Source organism: Callospermophilus lateralis, chromosome 7 (assembly GCF_048772815.1).
Source record: "Callospermophilus lateralis isolate mCalLat2 chromosome 7, mCalLat2.hap1, whole genome shotgun sequence".
NCBI classification, from domain to species: Eukaryota; Metazoa; Chordata; class Mammalia; order Rodentia; family Sciuridae; genus Callospermophilus; species Callospermophilus lateralis.
Window position 1 is genome coordinate 83,234,861 of NC_135311.1, and position 18,968 is coordinate 83,253,828.

The 18,968-nt window shown below is 35.0% G+C and overlaps 1 protein-coding gene across 1 annotated transcript in view; it reads left to right on the top strand.

Moving 5' to 3' along the window:
• The first annotated feature begins 1,087 nt into the window (after positions 1–1,087).
• Positions 1,088–18,968, top strand: part of Slc44a5 (solute carrier family 44 member 5) — a 105,951-nt gene continuing 88,070 nt past the window's right edge. Inside the window, exon 1 of the mRNA XM_076862575.1 lies at positions 1,088–1,235. Within this exon, the coding sequence (XP_076718690.1) occupies positions 1,088–1,235 (148 nt within the window). The remainder of the gene's footprint in view (positions 1,236–18,968) is intronic.

Sequence of the window (18,968 nt, forward strand, 5' to 3'; positions counted from 1 at the left end):
GTCTTTGTCATGACATAAAAGAAGGAGATAAACAGAACAGGCTAAAGTTTTTGTGCCAGGATCTGTAAATCTTTGACCTGCCTTAACATCACACACATTGATCCATAGCACCTACTATTTTAATTGATTGAATTAAAAACTAGTCCGAGGTGTGTTCCATAAGCCCTAGTAATACATAACTAGCATTCTGGGATTATTTTTCTATTATTTGGGATTCTTATTTAGGAATTTGACCTCCTGTATCATACCAATGATATCTAATGATGGTATAGGATTTAGATAGTGTCTTAGAAGGAGCTCCAAATAAAGACTTTTCAGTCCCTGACATGAAGCTTCACTTACATATGGTGACAGTTTTGTCTTGACTATGGTCGTGCTGTGGTCTTACAAAGCCCTCCTGTGTTTATCCGTGGCTTCTATGTAACACTATTTCCTTCTCATTCACATCTTCCCTTCTTAGCTCTTTAAAGTAATATTTATAGTGTACTTACTGTAGGACAAGAGTTATCTAGTTGGTAATAATGCCAAGTAGATTGTCGTCATCTTCCAGGAATTAACAAACAACAGAAGAAACAGACCACTGAAAAGACATTGAGGTTCAGTGTGAGGAGGCAACTGTGGTCAAGTTAACAAAGGGTCTGGCTTTTGGTGGTTGGTGTCTCATGTGGATGTCATTCCAAAGATTAATCTTAATCTGTTTTCGTTCAGTAAGTATTTATTGAGCATCTATTATGCAACCAGGCTCCTCTGATTATTAGAAATACAGTGATAAGTAAGTTACGGAAGACAGACAAACAGGCAGACAACATCTGAGAAATGAACATGAGTACAAGGAAGAAAGTTTAACAGGGTGATGTGATAGTGCCTAATGGTGGAAGACGTGGAGCATAGCTTACATCTGATGGTCAGAGAAGACTTTTCTCTGGAGGTGATAATTGAACTGAGACTTAAATGATAAGGAGGAGCCAGTGATGCAGAGATTAGGCTGCAGTATTTCAGATAGAGGAAGAAAACTCCAGTCTCCAAGACAGTGATGAACCTCATGTCAAAGGGCAGAAAGAAAGCTAGGGCGCATGCAGCACGGTGAATGGGGGTGAGAAGCAAAGAGCAGATGGGGAAATCCACAGGAAGCCTTTGCAGCCACCTGAGTGAAGGAGCCAGTGGTAGTGGAGATGGAGAGATAGGAAAATGTGTTTTGGTGCTAGAGGTGGTAGTGCCTATTGATGGGGTTAGATGTGAGAAGCAAGAGATGGAAGGGAGTCAAAGATAAATGCCAGATTTGTGAATTAACTACTGGGCAGTTGATGATCCCCTATAGTATAAATGGACACTATAGGAGGATCAGGATTGCTGTTTTAGGAACAGACTTCTATTTTGGTTGCCTTAAGCCTGAGATACCAACTAGGTATCCTATGCACAAGTCTGGAACTCACTGAAGAATGAGAGGAGAGCTGGGGATCAAGAGCTGAGTTGTTGGCATATACAGGAGTGAGTGTCCCCTCACTTTCAGGGCATATGCCCAAAGACCCTCAGTGGGTGCCTGAAACAACAAAGTACCAATCCAAATACATACTTGCTTTTGTCCTATACAGACACACCTATGATAAAGTTTTGTTGTAAATTGGGCACAGTAAGCTATTAAAGGCAATAACTAATAATAAAATATAACAATTATAACAATATACTGTAATAGGAGTTATGTGAACGTGGTCTCTCTTTTTCTCAAAATACCTTACTGTCTTTCATCTTTTCACTTCAAGAAAGCACTTTATGGCTATTGTGAATAAACATGGGAGTGCAGTGTTTCGTACACAGCAAATCTGAATTGACAGCCTCACTACTCTGGCACTGTGGAACCAAGATTAAGTAAAATAAGGGCTACTTAAACAGAAGCACTGTGATATTGTGACAATTGATCTGATAATGGAGCAAGCTTGCAGGTGATTAATGGGTGGGTAGTGTGTGCAGCAGTGGATATGACGCACAAAGGGCATCAACTCGTGTCCTAGGTGTGATGAAGAAAGATGGTGTGAGATTTCCCTGTGCTGCTCAGAGTGGTGTGTAATCTAAAACTTATGAATTGTTAATTTCTGGTATTTTCATTTGCTATTTCTGGATTATGATTTACTGTGGGTAACTGAAATTGTGGAGAGCAAATCTGTGGGGAAGGTGGGATTGCTGTAGACAATATTGACATTTAAAGTCAATATCTGGATAAGCTCGCTTAGGAGGGTGAGGAAGAGGCCCAAGAACAAAACCCTGGAACCGAAAATATTTTGAGGTCAAGCAGAGATAAGAAGAAGCAGTAAAGGAGAGAGAAGAAGCACCCCGTGAGCTCAGAAAAAGCCAGGAGAGTGCGGTGTTGTAGAAGCTAACAGAAAATGTTACAAGAAGAGTTTGATTTTTATTTACTTATTTGTCTATTTATGGATGAAATGGTCAATTGTGTTGACTGCTTTGAGAGGTCAAGTAAGATTAAAAACAGAAGTGACCAGTGGATTTAGCAACATAAAAGCCACTAATGACCTCTCTGGGAAGAGTCTCAGTGATGCAGTGAATACTAAACTTCGACTGAGTAGTAGAGTTCAAGATTATAGTAGCTTAATGACAGGTGTGGGCATGTACCATGCAAAGGAGGTTTACTTGGCTAGATCAGAAAGTAGAGGCTATGTGTGACATGCAATGGAAAATGGAGGGGACTAGCCCTGTGTACAAAACCCTGTAGATAAAATATTGGCTGGATTTCATTTCACTTTTTAGGAAGAAGAAAAAATAATGTAGTTGGGTGGATTCCAGATCATGCATTAGGTTATTGCTTCATTCACAACTCTTGTCTATTGTGCACTGTAGGGCAGACAGAATTGAATAAGGCTCAGGTTATGCTCTCAATGCACTTTCAATTTAAACCCCAAATTTAATATTAAAAAATGAATCATTTACTAAACACGGGTATAAGCATAATTCAGAGGGGACAGAGTAAAATGAATAATTATTCCTGAATGAAAGATCAGGAAATGTTTCTCAGAAGAATCATTCAAGCGGGAGCCCCAAAGGAGAAGATTTGGATAGATGAGAGAATGAAATTGAGAACCAGGTTCACAGGGGTACATGTTATTGATTGGGTTTCCTGGAAGGAGATGCTGAATTTGGGATTGGTATGCAGATAGTTATGAGGGCTCAACACCATTAAAAAGAAGGGGAAGGAAGCAGGACTGTACAGAAGGAGGTATCAAACTGCTCTGCAGGCCCAGCCAAGCCTTAGCCCTGCCCACAGAGGGCTGGAGTGCTGCCCTTCCAGGAGACTGCCCTTACAGTAACTCTGAAATCACCTCACCTTCATGAGCCTGCAGCTCAGTCTGTGGTTTGTCTACTGTTCTGCAAGGTGAGACTTGGGGTGAAGGCAAGACACTGAGGAGCCTGGGGCAAGAGGCTAGGTGAGACTGAGGCAAGACACTGAGGAAGCTGGAAGCTAGAAGCTAGGTGCTATCTGCAGACTGCACTGCCCACTGCTGGAGAGCAGGTCCTTTCTGGAAGGAGATCCTGGGTGATGAGTTCACAGAATCTGAGTACCTGGCACATCCTGTTGATTTCCAGAGGAGCTGGAACAGACACTAGGTTGAACGACATTTAGGAATGAAGCCAAAGTAGAGATATATGATCATTTCATATCCTGCTTTTGGGAGATGATAACCCCAGGTTCAGCACTGGAACCACTTAGCAAAGGCAGTAGCCATGGAACACAGCAACCTAATGAATTGGTGGGTAGGGGTGGGGGGAGGTAGACCATACCTCATGTCTATTTTCTTTTGGATAGCAGTATTATTGATGGCTCATTCACACTTGGACACCTTTACTATGATTAAAGTAAAGTGTTTGTAACTGACCCATATCCTCTGTTTTTAGATTATAGATACTGTCTATATAGATATTGTCTTTATTACCGTATATGTGTATTAGACAAAAATGACGACATCAGGGGAATGTATTACCATATATCTTTCAAGTCTGGTTGTCCCAGGGGTATTTTGAGATTGAATGGATTTATTTGATTCATTCTCAATTATATATATGTGTTCTTTATTATCATTTTATTTATTATAATTTTCAATAATACATATTTGTACATCTTTATATTACATTATGGTAATCTAATACATGTATAAAAAGGTGTGTAAGAGTCAAATCAGGGTAATAAGTTTTTCCACCTTTTCAACCAATAATTATTTTTTTCTCTTGGGAACTTTGTACTTTTCTAGTTATTTTGAAATATATCACAAATGTTTTTAATTTAAAGTTACTCTACTGTGCTAAAGAAGAACCAGAAGTCATTCCTCCAGTCTGTGTTTTGCTGCCTCTTATTCAACTTCTTTTCACCCTCCTCCCTGGCCCTTCACAGTCTCTGGTGACTTCTGGTTTTCCACAAGATTGACATTTCTTCAAATGAGTGAAAACATGTCATATTTTCTTTTTGTGTCTGTCTATTTCACTTAACATAATGACTTTCAGTTTCTTCCCTGCTGCTCCAAACAACAGGATTTCATACTTTTTGCAGACCAAATAGTACTCTGTTATGTAAATATCCAATATTTTCTTTATACATAGATTCATTGAATGGCATCTGGCTTGGTTTCTTATTTTGACTACTATGAATAGTGCTGCAATAAACATGGGAGGGCAACAATCTTTTTGTTACAATGATTTTATATATTTTGGATATATACCCAGTGGTGGAATTGCTGGATCATATGATAGTTCTAATTTTAGTGTTTTTTTTTTAAGACATCTCCGTAATGGCTATACTAGTTTTCATTCCCATCAATGGTATATAAGAGTTCCCTTTTCTTTGCACCCTACCAGTATTTATTTATTTATTGCCTTTTTTATGATAGCCATTCTAACAAGGGGAGATGGCATCTCACTGAAGTTTTGATTTGTATTTCTGTGATATTTGTGAGATTGAGCATTTTTTCATTTCTCATAACTCATTATTGGCCTGTTTAAATTCTCTTTTACTTCTTTATTCAACTTTGGTAGGTCATAAGTGTTCTGAAATGTATTTACTTCTAGATTTTTTTTTTTTTTTTGCCATTTGAATGTCTTTTGAGAGGTAACTGTTTAGTTGTATTGCACATTTTTTTAATTGGAGAAAAGAAAGAGAGAGTATGTTTTCAGCTATTTTGTATTCTGGCTATCACTCAATTCCTTGTTGGATGAATAATTTGTAAGTAATTTCCCATTTGATAGGTGGTCTCTTGATTCTGCTGATTTTTTCCTTTGCTGTGCCTTTGTTGCCTCCACCTTTGGGGTCCTACCTAAAAAATCATCACATACACCAATGCCTTGAAGTGTTTTCCCTATATTTTCTTATAACAGTTTGCTGGTTCAGGTTGACATTTAGGTCACTAATCTGTTTTGAGTTGATTTTTGCGTATGGGAAGAGGAAAGGGTCTAGTCCCATTCTTCTGTATATGCATATTCAGATTTGACAGCAACATGTACTGAATAGACTGTCTCTTCTCCACTGTTTGTTCTTATGACTATTAAAAATCAGTTGGCTGTGTTAACTTCTGAGTTCTCTATTCTCTTTCATTGTTCTACATGTCTGATTTTATGCCCTTACTATGCTGTTTTAGTTACCATACCTTTGGTGCATAACTAGGTATTGTGGAAACTCCAGCATTGTTTCTTGTGGGCTTTTTTTTTTTTTAATTTGTTTTATTTTGTTTGTTTTGGAGGTAGTTCTCCTGGGTACTTTATGGTTCCAAATGAGTTTCAGGACTGTTTTTTCTATTTCTATGAAGAAGAAGAAAGGCATTGGTATTTTGATTAGAATTGCTTTGAGTGTTAAGGTCATTTTAACAATTTTATTCTTCTAGTCCATTTTTTTATGTATTCTATAATTTCTTCATCAGTGTTTTATAATTTTCATTGTAGACATCATTCACTTCCTTAGTTAAGTTTATTCCTAAATAATTTAATTTTGTGGCTTTTCTGAATGGGATACTTTCTTAATCACTTTTTCAGGAAGCTCATTTTTGGTATATAAAAATACTACTTTTTTGTATGTTGATTTGTATCCTGCAACTCTACTGAACTTATTTATAAATGCTAGCAATTTTTGGTGGTGTATTTAGTTTTTTTTCATGTATAGAATCATGTCATCTATAAATATCAATAATTTATCTTCTTCCTGTCCAATTTGTATGCTGTTTATTTTTTCTCTTGCCTAATTACTCTTGCTAAGAATTCAGTACTGTATTTAAAAAAGTAGTGAAATAAACATACTTTTCTTATTCCTAATCTTAGAAGATCTTTTAGATCTTTCTCATTCAGCATGATATTGGCTAAAGGTTTTTCAAATATAGCCTCTAGTATTTTGAAATATATTCCTTCAGAACCAAATTGTTGATAGCTTTTATCAAAGAGTGATATTGAATCCTATCAAATGCTTTTTCTGCATTTATTCAAATGATCATTGTCCTTCATTCTGTTAATATGTTGTACTTGTTTGTTGATTTGCATATGTTGAATCATCCTTGCATTCCTAGATAAATACCACCTGATCATGGTGTACCATTTATTGATGCACTGTTGAATTCAGTTTGCTGGTATTTTATTGAAACATTTGCATCTGTGTTCATTAGAGACATGGGTCTATAGGTTTATTTTTTTGCTATTGTTTTATCTTTGATCTTGATATTAGGGTAATGCTGGTCTCATTAAAAAAATATAAGGTTCCTCCTAGTTAAAATTTTTTGAACAGTTCAGGAAGAATTGGAATTGGTTCTTTCAATGTTTTATAGAATTCAGCAGTAAAGCCATCAGATACTGGACTTTTTATAGAGGGAATTTTAAATTACTGCTTCAATCTTATAACTCATTATTGGCCTTTTAAAATTCTCTTTTACTTCTTGATTCAACTTTGGTAGGTCATATGTGTTCAGAAATTTATTCACTTCTAGATTTTGCAATTTTTAGCATATAGTTGCTTATAATAGTTTCTTATGATCATTTGTGTTTCTGTGATATCAGTTGTAATGTCTCCCTTTTCATCTCGGATTCTATTTATTTGAATCTTGGCTAAAGGATTGTCCATTTTGTTTACCTTTTTAAAAGCCAACTCTTTCTTTCATTGATTTTTGTTGCATTTTTGTTTTTATTTTATTTATTTATGCTTAGATATTTATTATTTCTTTCCTCCCACTGATTTTGGGCTTGATTTGTTCTCATTTTTTAAGTCTTTGAGGTGCATTGTTATGTAGTTCATTTCAGATGGTTCTGTATTTTTGTTGTTTGCATTTATTGCTATAATTTCCCTATTGACACTACTTTTGCTTTATTAAAGATTTTGGTATGTTGTTCTGTCATTTTTATTATCTTTTAGAAAATTTTTTACTTCCCTTTTAATTTCTTCAGTTATCCATTGGTGATTTGGGAATATGTTACTTTATTTCCATGTATTTTTGTATTTTCTATTCTTCTTGTTGATTTGTGAATTTACTCAATTATGTATGGTCTGAGAAGATATATGATATAATTTCAATTTTTTAGAATTTCTTGAGACTTGTTTTGTGGCCTAACATATAATGTATTCTGAAGAATGTTCCATGTGCTGATGAGAACAATGTGTATTCTGCTACTATTGGATGAAATGTAATTAATTAAAATGTAATTAATGTAAATTATTAAATATCCATTAGGTCCATTTGCTGTCTAGTGTGTTTAAGGTCAAATGTTTCTTTTCTTTGTTGATTTTATGTCTGAATCATCAATCCATTGGGGAATGTAGGGTGTTAAAGTCCTTCATTATTATTTTATTACAGTCTATCTCCCCCTTTGGATCTAACAATATTAATTTATGTATTTAAGGGGTTCCATGTTGGGTGTCTATATATTTATAATTGCTGTATCTTCTTGCTAAATTAATTCTTTTATCAATATATAGGACTTTTTTGTCTCTTTCCATTTTTATCTAAAGTCTGCTTTATCTGATATAACGTACGTACTCATACATGTTTTTGGCTTCCATTTGAATAACATACCTTTTTCTATTCCTTCACTTTTAGTCTACATGTATCTTTACCAGTGAAGTGAATTTCTTTTAAGCATCATATATTTGGGTCTTGTTTTTTTTATCCATTCAGCCAATATATGTCTTTGGATTGATGAATGTAATACAATTACGTTCAAGGTTATTATTGATAGATTTCTCTCATTGTATTAAATGTATGTTGCTTATTTGTATATTTTCTGTTCCTTCTCTCTCTCTCTCTCTCTCTCTCTCTCTCTCTCTCTCTCTCTCTCTCTCTCTCTCTCTCTTGCCTGACTGGGTTAAACACAAAACACCTATCCTCAAGTTCAGAAATTCTTCTGCTTATGCTAGTTTGTTGTAGAAACTAGATTTTTCATTTCATTGAATTTTCTACTTCTATGATTTCTGATTGGTTCTTTTTTGTGATTTATATCACTTGGTGAATTTATCATTCATATACTAAATTGTTTTTCTCTTTTATTTGTATTGTTTATCTGTATACTCTCATTTTACTGAGTTTCCTTAGGATCATTATTTTAAATTTTCAGGCATTTCATAGTTTCATTCAAATTGAGCTCTATTTCTGGAGAGTTATCATTCTCCATTGGGAGTGTCAAGTTTCCTTTCATGTTTCTTGTATCCTTACACTGATGTCTGCTTAACTGGTGTAATGTCATTCTTCCAATTTTTATAAAGTAGCTTTTGTAGGAAAAATACAAATGGAACCTTTCAGTGGTTTCCAGGGACAAGCTTGAGTGATGCTGAGTCTTCTTTGATCAGCAACTATGGTCCCAAGGCCATGGGCTGGGTAGGAGTCCTTACCTAGATCCTGCTAGTTGAGCGAAGGTAATTATGGGAGTTGGGACCACTGGTAGCCTCATTACTGGAGCTGCAAGGCTCAGCTTGGAGTTTTGCCACCTTCTAGTTGCACAGGTGCAAATGAAGCTGGGACTTTGCAACAGTGGCTACAATCCCAAGATTGTGGGCTGAGAAGGAGATCTTCCCTAATTCTTATGGGACATGTGTGAGTGGGACTCAGGCTTGTGGCTATGGAAGATGCTGGTCCTGAAGCTGCAGGATGCTAAGTGGGCTGCCTTCCACCCAGTGAGGTGTGCACAGGACCAAGGCTTCTAGCAGGGTCATGCAGTTGTCATTCCTCAAGTAAAGATGGCATCTTGCACTGGCTTTTGTGGTAGTTTGAGTTCTGGGGGAAGGGGGAGATCCATCATGAGTACCTCCTTTGGAGCAGAGGAGTTGATTTAAACCAACCAGCTCCAAAAACTGATTTTAAAGCTTGTAAGTACTATGGAATAACCCTGCAGTTAGGACTGCTGATTTGCTGCTATGATTGGGCTTGCTGGCACTTTCCCACTTAACTGTTGCTGGCAGCAGTGTTGGGACTCCTACATTCAAGTTGGAAATTGCTTTGGTTTTTTCTTTAGATTGCCATCCCTACTTTCCAAGCTGTTTAGGATTCCCATCACTTATTTGCTGATTTCCAGAGTTCTCCACCTCTTACTCTATGTGAAATGTTATTTCCCTTTTCTGTCCTGACTTTGTGGAAACAAAGTGCAGGATGCATCTATTCAGCCATGTTGACTCCCTCCCTAAGGGTGGAAAAATGGGGAAAAAAAAGACTTGTTTTCTATTAAACAATTAAAGACCATTTGTGTACAGTGGGCTCAGTTGGGAAGTGAACAGAGCAGAAGTGGAAGGCAACAAGCAGTTTGTGAGGGCTTAAACCCCAGGGCAGGGTCTCTCTGTGACTGGGCTGTAGAATGTGAAATGAAGACTCTAGTGAAGAAACAGCATCCCACAATGGGATTGCAAGTCATTCAGAAATTAGCAGTGTGGAACCAGGCTACCAAGACTAAATAGAAGCATAAGAGAACCTGAGAATAGAAAGAGCATATCAGGAGGCAGGTGGCAAGACCTGGAATAAATAATTCTCCTCTCACTTGAATTTCCTTCCTTCTTTCCTTCCTTCCTTCCTTCCTTCCTTCCTTCCTTCCTTCCTTCCTTCCTTCCTTCCTTCCTTCCTTCCTTTCTTTTTCTTTTTCTTTCTTCATCCTTCTTGCTCTCCATCTCCTTCTTGTGGTACTGGGAATGGAACCCAGAGGTCCTCTACCTCTGAGCTGAGCTACATTCCCATCTCTACATCCACTTTTTTTTTTGAGACAGAGTCTTATTAAGTTACAAGGATGACCTTAATTTTATGATCCTCTTGTCTCAACCTCCCAAGTCACTGAGATTACAGCCATGTGCCACCATACTCAACCAAATTGGTTTTCTTAATGTAAAGGCTTTGCAGGGTTTTGATGCCAAGTATATTTTCTAACTAGACCTGTGAGGAAAAATAGTGGGAAAATATGTCAAATTTTCCCTAGGTATTAGTATTTAAATCTTTTCCAACTCATGTATTAGATTTTTATGCACAATTTTAGCCCAAAGGCTGAAAAGCAGTGGAATATTGGTTTTTAAAATGATTATCTTGCTTGGTTGATTTAATAAATAATTTCTGTGTGCACTAGTCAGTTAAGTACTACTTCAGGTGCCTTTCTTTTTGGGGTAGGAAGTCGCCACTCAAGAATAACCTTTCACTTGATATGAGCTTGCCCAATTTCCATATAGCATGTCCAGAAGAAAAGATACAACTTTCTATGGCCAGCCTAACCCATATATATAAAGTGAGGGGAAACATCACAGGTGTACATTTTTAAAGTCTGGATATGATAAAATTAGACTTAAACCTCCCAACACATACTATATTGTCATTTTTATTTCAGCTGTTTTTTAAAAATGTATCCAAGATTTCATTGTATTTCATGATTTATAAGCATAGGCACCATCTTACATGCAGTAGACTTTTGAATTAAAAATCACTGGGACTTTATTTTAAATTGGAAGTCTCCCTCTTATTTATTTGATAACTGTCTTCAGGAAATAATGCTTCCATGTTGGCAAACATGTACCTCTAAGAATTATTTATGATTTTAGTAATTTATTAATTTTATCTTCATAGAATGCTTTCTGACAGTAAAAATAAGCAAAGCTTAGAATCAATGCTGAAAAACAAAGAAAAATAAAGATGTGATTAAAATGCAAAGTAAAACAATCCACATCAGATCTGAGTGTGTTCTACAAAATACGATTTTAAAGTTTCTTTTCTGAAAACACTTCATTGTAATGCGTGTTAAGGTTTTTTTTTTTTAGGTTGCCCTTGCATAGAAGAGCAAGTTACTGCAGTAGGAACTCTTACTGCAGTAAGGGGAGAAGATTTCTTTCTTTTATAGTTGTGAATTTGATACCACAACCTGTTCTCTCTTTTTTCATATTTGGTAACTAAAGTTACAACCACAAAAATATTTTCTCCATATGCCTTGTCAATCACTTAATTTTATCTTATTCAATGAAATTGAACATGAAACTCCATCTTTTTTCCTAGATGTTTGATTTTCTATTCCACTGCCATCACCTTCCTCCCCCAAATCCTAGCTCTGATATGAATGCTGAATTTGTGAATTTATTTAATTAACACTTTTAATTTCCCAGCTAGATTATTATATCACTGTGCTGTTGACTCTCTGATCTATTTTGTGTTTACAGACCACTTCTATTTTCCTAAATTAAATGACATCTGTATCAGTTACAAATCAACTTGAGAGTTTAAATTAACACAAATAAAAGTGGTTATAAGAGTGGTTAAGTAATATGCTTTGGTGGTGATTGTAAGAGTGATGGGATTTTCAGTTGTAGAAGAGAGCTCAGTTAGGTTCTTGAACATCACATTTAACATAGGAAAGAGTTTTTGAAATGAGATTTGAAAGATGGGTAAGATGATTATTTTGCAAGAAAAGGACAAATTACTCCAAGTGAAGAAAAAAAAACACTAAGAAAAGAAAGAAGTCTTAATGTAGAATACTGTTCTGAGCACAACTGGCCCAGTTTTTTTTCATTGGATCAATCAGATTGACTAATTGTCTTGATATTGAGTACACCTGGTATCACTATGCTACAGGAGAAACACAGTATTTTCTGTCAATATCCTTAATTAACTTTTGTTGCCTGAGAGTGCCAAAATGTGAGGAGTCCTTAATTCCTTCAAAAATGAGAAGTTCATAGGATACATGCTGAATGGTTTTTACATCCCTGGAAATGTTTAGGGTAAAATATGCTATTCAGTAGGTGGAATAGCCATAGAAAGTGGCATTGTATTTTACGGAATGAATTCATTTATTTAATTAAGCAATATATGGGAATAGATCATTCAAACAGTACAGAAAGGGCATAGACACCCTAAAGTTCCTCAGAATCCCACTTCAGAGACAGTAAACCTTTTCAATGCCTTCTGTATTCAAATAAATATATGCATTTAGGAGTATATATTTGTATATGTGTATGTATAAATATTTTTCTTTCTTTATTTAAATAATAGCATGTTATAACAGTGTTTTATACTTTTTTTAACCTAACTCTATCTGGAAAATCAATTCATCAGTACATATAAAATATCCATAGGAGTTTGAAGAGAGGCCTTGAAGGATTGTTTTTATTCCTAAAAATATACTGTTATCCATACAATTAAAAAAAAATGGTGTCTTTAAGAGCCACCTTGTTGTCTTCTCATATATAAAAGCCCACATTTACTCTGTCTACCCCATTTACTCCTTAGCAGAACCAATTGCTTTCTTGTCTAAGTTTTATAAATATTTTACTCATTGCACATACTCCATTTTTGATTCTGACCATATTGAATATTTTTGGTTGCTTCTTTTTATCCATGGATAGATTGTGATTTCCTTAATGCTTTTATTTCTCTTTTAATCCTAATCTGCTTTTGTAAGGTCTGGTATATGATTGGTGTTTAATAAATATTTGCTCAACTGAAAAAGTGAGAGGCCTTTAACCTTAATTGTTCATAAGGTTCATATTTTCTTTCCTTGTGATTGTTATTTGACCTGAAATATTTTATCTTCTCAATGGTAACATTTTAAACCATGAAACAGGAAAAGAATTATGGGTAAAAAATAAAACAAGTCATATAGAAATATTTAATGCAATACTCTCTTTATAAAATTTTATAAGAAGGAAAGATGATTCTTTCCATTTTATGTCACAGATTCCTGAGAAAAGACTGGTATGGGCAAAATAAATCTACAGCTTCCAAATTGAAGCAATTGCCCATAGATGTGTTTGTCCATACGTACACACTTCTTGATATATTTTATGATGTATGCATGTGTTTGTGTGATGTTCACAAAGATGCTTCATGTCAATTAACTTTGAAAATTTTTATGTTTGGCTTATTCAAGCAAAGACTTCTTTACTAGCATCATGGATTTTGTTGCCATGATGTAAGACTACGGTGATATATTTTCATTTATTTGTGCCCTGCTCATTTATAGCATTCTCCTTTGCTTGCAATATTTAATAGAACTTTTGATGTAAATGAAAATGTTGAAAGAATTATTATTTCTTCATATTATGGAGCTTGTGGATCTAGTTTAATCATCCTTACCCAAAGCATGAGCATTTTTCTTCACTTTGCTTTGAAGATCATTTAAACTCATCCTTTAACTGCCTCATTATGTCTTTCAAAAATATAGTTCTCATATAACAACTAATCAGGAAATTCAAAGTGTTTGAAATATGTTGGGAAAAACAGATGTTTTCTATTTAAAGTACTGCAGATGATTGTTATTTCTTTTTCTAGTCAAAAGACGTTCATATCCACTAAATAAATGTATTGTCTTTGAGTGTGCATCCTTCTGTGTCACGGTGGTGGGAAATCTTCACTGCTAGAGTTAGAAATGAAAATGTTCTGCTAATGTTCTGCTTAACTATTCATTTTGCACAGTAGGGAAGCTTGAGTTAGGAAAATATCAGTAAATTTCATTCTTCTTACCCTAACATGAAAAAATAGGTAATGGAAATGTCAGCTGTTAGAGGCTCTCAAATACCAGCTTGCTGAATGACTTCAATAGATGCTTTTATTTATTTATTTATTACCCAAAATAAGCTTAGTTGATTTTAGACTAAACTTTACAGTACAATTAACTGTTAACATATTAACACCTGAGTCATGTAGCCAAATCTAAAGAAGCAGAGTAGAAAGGATTAGAGAACCTGTAAATTATTCATTGCATTCAACCATATAATTTATAAGAACTAATATCGTCATAATACTTTTTGTGAAACAGATTCAAAATACTCATCTGATTTTTTTTTTTACAAAGAAACAGTTTATTTTACTCAGCCCCCTGTGTTTTTTGTTTTTTGTTTTTTTGGGTTTTTTTTCCTGGAGAGGGCAGAAATAGAGGCCTAGAGAGGTGAAGAAGTGTGGTCAAATCAGGTAAAATTGGGTTTTGAATCCAGATCTCTATGTTATGAATCTAGAGTTCTCACTTCTGTATTTCTCCAAAACCATTTCCTGAAATATGACACTTTTTTATTTCAGTGCAGCATTTTGTTTGTTTCTGATTTTGCTGATAAGGGTAGCAAGCCCAGGGTGAGAGGAAATCCATATTTATGCACTGGATGGAGAAAGAGGAAAAAGAGAATGGAGACTGATTCTAAATTGAGATTTGTCTCAAAAATATTCCAAATTTCTAATTTTCCCTGGTTACTGAGTACTTCTGAAATGTCTCCAAATTTACCAAGTGTTCTCCCAATTATTTAGAAAAATTAAGTAATATTTGGGGGAAGTCATGCCAGCATGCCTGTAACAATTTCAGTGCTAATTAGGTATCATGATAGAGTCCACCTGATGAAATGGGATTTAGCAAGAGGACAAGAAAATACAGATTTATTTATTATTCCTGAGTGTATGAAATATTGAATTGTTTTAGGAAATATTTTTAAATGTTTTTAAAATATCAATTTTAAAAGCAATGCAGCACATAGTTTACATTGTTGACATTGAAAATGGGGAACTTGAAATTAAATTTCCTGTGGAAGTATTATCAGTGAAAGTATATGTGAAGGTGATGTAGTACGGAACACTGGACTATGTAACTAAGAAATCCAGTAATGACCAAGACATGGTTGTTAAACTTCAATCAAGGGGCGGAGAATGTAGCTTGGTGGGAGGGTACTTGCCTAGTATGAGCAAGGCCTGGGATTCAATCACCAGCACCACAAAAAAACAGAACCAAAAAACCCAAGATGATTCAAATAATTTTTGGTGATATTTAAAAGAAAAAAAAATCAATAGTTCTAAATTTTTAGAATAATATGATTTTAAAGTACATATATAAATAAACTTATAAATGAGATATTATAAATGGATTTTTAAATATTTCATCTACTTCACTATATTTTGATGTAGCTCTGCTATGGACTGAGTGTTTCTGTCCCCCCCCCCCCAATTCCTATGTTGAAGTCCTGATTTCCAGTGTGATGGTAAGTATTTAGGGGTGGAGCCTTCTGGAAGTTAAGGAGGGCATAAGGGGAGAATTCAAGGATGAGATTAATGTTCACCATTTTGTGTCTGAAATGCAAGAGATACCATCTTTCCCTGCCATGGGAGGAAAAAACAAGAAGTCATTCATCTAAAAAGCTATGAAAAGGGCCTTCCTGAGGAGTCGAGTTGTCTGGCATCTTGACAGTTGGCCTTCTATCTCTAGAACTGTGAACAAATATATATCAGTTGTTTAAGCCTCTCCGTCTATGGAATTTGGTATAGCAGCTAAGTGAAGTTGGTATTGAGAAGTGGAGTACTGCCATGACAGATACCTAAAGGTATAAAAGAAGTTTGGGGACTGACAGAATGCACATAAATGCAGGCAATAATCTTTCTTCATTAAGAAGGTATCTGGCAGGGTATGGTGGCAGAGGCCAGTAATCCCAACTGCTCTAGAGACTGTGACAAGGGATTCTCAAGTTTGAGGACAACCTCAGAAATTAGTGAAATCTTTTCTCAAAAATAATAAAAATAAAAAGAGGCACTGGGATTGTAGATCAGTGGTAGAGTACCCCAGGTTCAATCTCCAGTACCCAAAACAAAACAAAACAAAACAAAATCATTGCAATACCTGTGATTATATATAGATACAGATTCCTGATTTTAATGCTTTTAGATATATACTGAGGAGTGGTATGCCTGGCTCAGTGGTTCCATAACTAGTTTTTTGAGGAATTTTTATACGGCTTTCTAGAGTGGTTGCACCAATTTGCAGTCCCACAAGCAATGTATGAATGTACCTTTTCTTCACATACTTGCCAACATTTATTGTTTCTTGTATTCTTGATTGTTGCCAATCTGACTGGAGTGAGATGAAATCTTGGTGTAGTTTTGATTTGCATCTCTAAATGCTAGAGATGTTAAACATGTTTTTATATATTTGTTGACTGTTCATATTTCTTCTTCTGTGGAGGGCATGTTTAGTTCCTTTGCTCATTTATTGCCTGGGTTATTTGTTTTTGGTGTTAATTTTTGAATTCTTCATATATCCTGGAGATTAATGTGCTATCTGAGGTGCAGGTGGCAAAAATTTTCTCCCTTCCTGTAGCTCTTTCTTCTTGATTGTTTCCTTTGCTTTGAAGAAGCTTTTAAGTTCGATACTGTCTCATTTATTGATTCTTGATTTTACTTCTTGTGCTTTAGGACTCTTGTAGAGGAAGTCATGATTCCCGAAAAATACATGTTTTCCTAGTATTAAAAAATATAAATATGCATCTTAATGTTATTATTGTCTTACTATTATGGTACTAAATTCTAATTTATATTTTCCTATATATTATATATCCCCCTATTATTTATCCTATATATTATATATGTATATAATATATATCCTATATATTATATATTTATCCTATAAATTATATACATAATTTATATTTATCCTATATATTATATATAGATACATCTAGAATATATAGATTTCTCTGTTTTTTTCCTCTACCATAGCAATTTAACAATGATAAATAAGAATACTTACTTAGAATCCCAGCATGATTTTCTGAAACAAGGTCATGTTTCACTAGCTTATTTATGCTGCTCCAATCTTTTACTAGAAAGCTCTTAAGGGATTTGTGAATTAAGTCTTTCAATGCATCTGAAAAGCTTGCTTGGTAATTGGACAGAAAGAGACCCTTAAGTATAAGGTCACCTAACTAAAACTGTTATTTAGGTCACCTACCACTGTAATGTTAAGTAGTCAGGAAGACACAAGTATAATTAATGATCCTTAGTGTGTCATGAGTAACCATCATTTCAAATATTGCTCCCATTAGGGAAAGTTAGCAACTATTAATATTCAACCCTTTGAATTATAACTTAAAAACAAACATATCCTTAGGCATACAGAATGGATCTGACCTCCCTCAACTTACAAGAAAAAAAATATTTGCACATCTTTGATTTGTTCTTTGGTTAATTCTTTTGGAACATAATACATGGTGTTTCTTTCCATACAAATTAATGGCATGTTGTATTTGGTCTCTAAAGGCCTATCACATAATTCTGATATTTGCTGCAGGGCAAATTAATTAGAAAATCTCACTTTTAAAGTATCTTCCATTTCTAGGGTTTCTATGAGGAATTCCCTTGTCCTTTTTCATCTTTTCCTTCTAAGAAGTTTTTTGATCATGAATTTTTTTCCTAGTCAGATATAGTTTGATAGCTTTTTCTATTATTTTTTGAAAGATCTCTAGCTCTTTGAGGCTGGGTAGTGGTAGTCTTACCACATTTAAATATACACTTCTTTGTAAGCTCTATCCCACCTGACACTTCCATGCCATATATTCTGGAAAGTATATTTGGATTATATATAAAGAACCTTTTGTTTTGTTTTTGCCTGTGACTAATTAGCTCTTCTTTAGGGTAGAAAGGGTCATAACATTAGAAAAGGAGCAGAGTGAAATAGTGCACAGAGGGGATTTGGGAAGTAGAGAAGAATAAGTTTCCCAATTCAGATGCAAAAGCTAACCATTTAATAAACTTGCTAGGATGATTGTTTTAATCAGTTTCGTGTCACTGTCACCGATATTCCCAACATTAACAACTTAGAGGAGGAAAAGTTTATTTTGTCTCATGGCTTCAGAGATTCAGTCTTCGACAGCCAACTCCATGACTCTGGGTCCTAGATGAGGCTGAATGGCATGGCAGAAGGGTGTGATGGGAGAGCTGCTCAGGGTGTGACAGCCAGGAAGCAGAGACAGAGATCTACAGAGATTCACTCACCAGGGACAAAATATCAACCCAAAGGCACACACACACCTAGTGACCTCCTTCCTCTAGCCATTCCCTACCTGCCTACAGTTACCATTAATCCATTCAAATTATTAGCCTATCAAATGAATTAAATCACTGACTAGATTACAGTTCTCATAATCTAATTGTCCCACCTCTGAACGGTCCTGCATTTTCTCACACATAAGCTTTTGGGAGATATCTCCCATCCAAACCAGAACAATGATAAACTGAAAAAATTCAAAGTGTTTTTTGACATTTAAGTATTTTATCCAGTTTTTTTGTGTGTGGTTTTTTTTTGTTTGTTTTTTTTTGTTTTTTTTTTTTTTTGTACCAGAGACTAAACCCAGGGGGCACTTAACCACTAAGCCACATCCCCAGCCCTTTTTTACATTTTTATTTTGAGATAGGGTCTCGCTAAATTGCTGAGACTGGCGTTGAACTTGCCATCCTCCTGCCCCAGCCTCCCAAGATGCTGGGATTACAGCTGTGTGCCACCAAGTTGGGCTTATCCTGTTTTCTTTTCTTTTTTTATTAGTTGCTTAAGACAATACAATGATCTTGACATATCATACATTTGATTCAAATAGGGTATGAATTCTATTTTCTTTACTCAAGCCTATCTTCTTTCTTTTCTAAGATACAGTTTTGTTTTGCCTGTTATATTTTAGAAGTCTTACACTGAGGTTCTCATGAGATGTAATCATTGTATACTCTGTTCCCTGTATTCTATACAAAGACAAC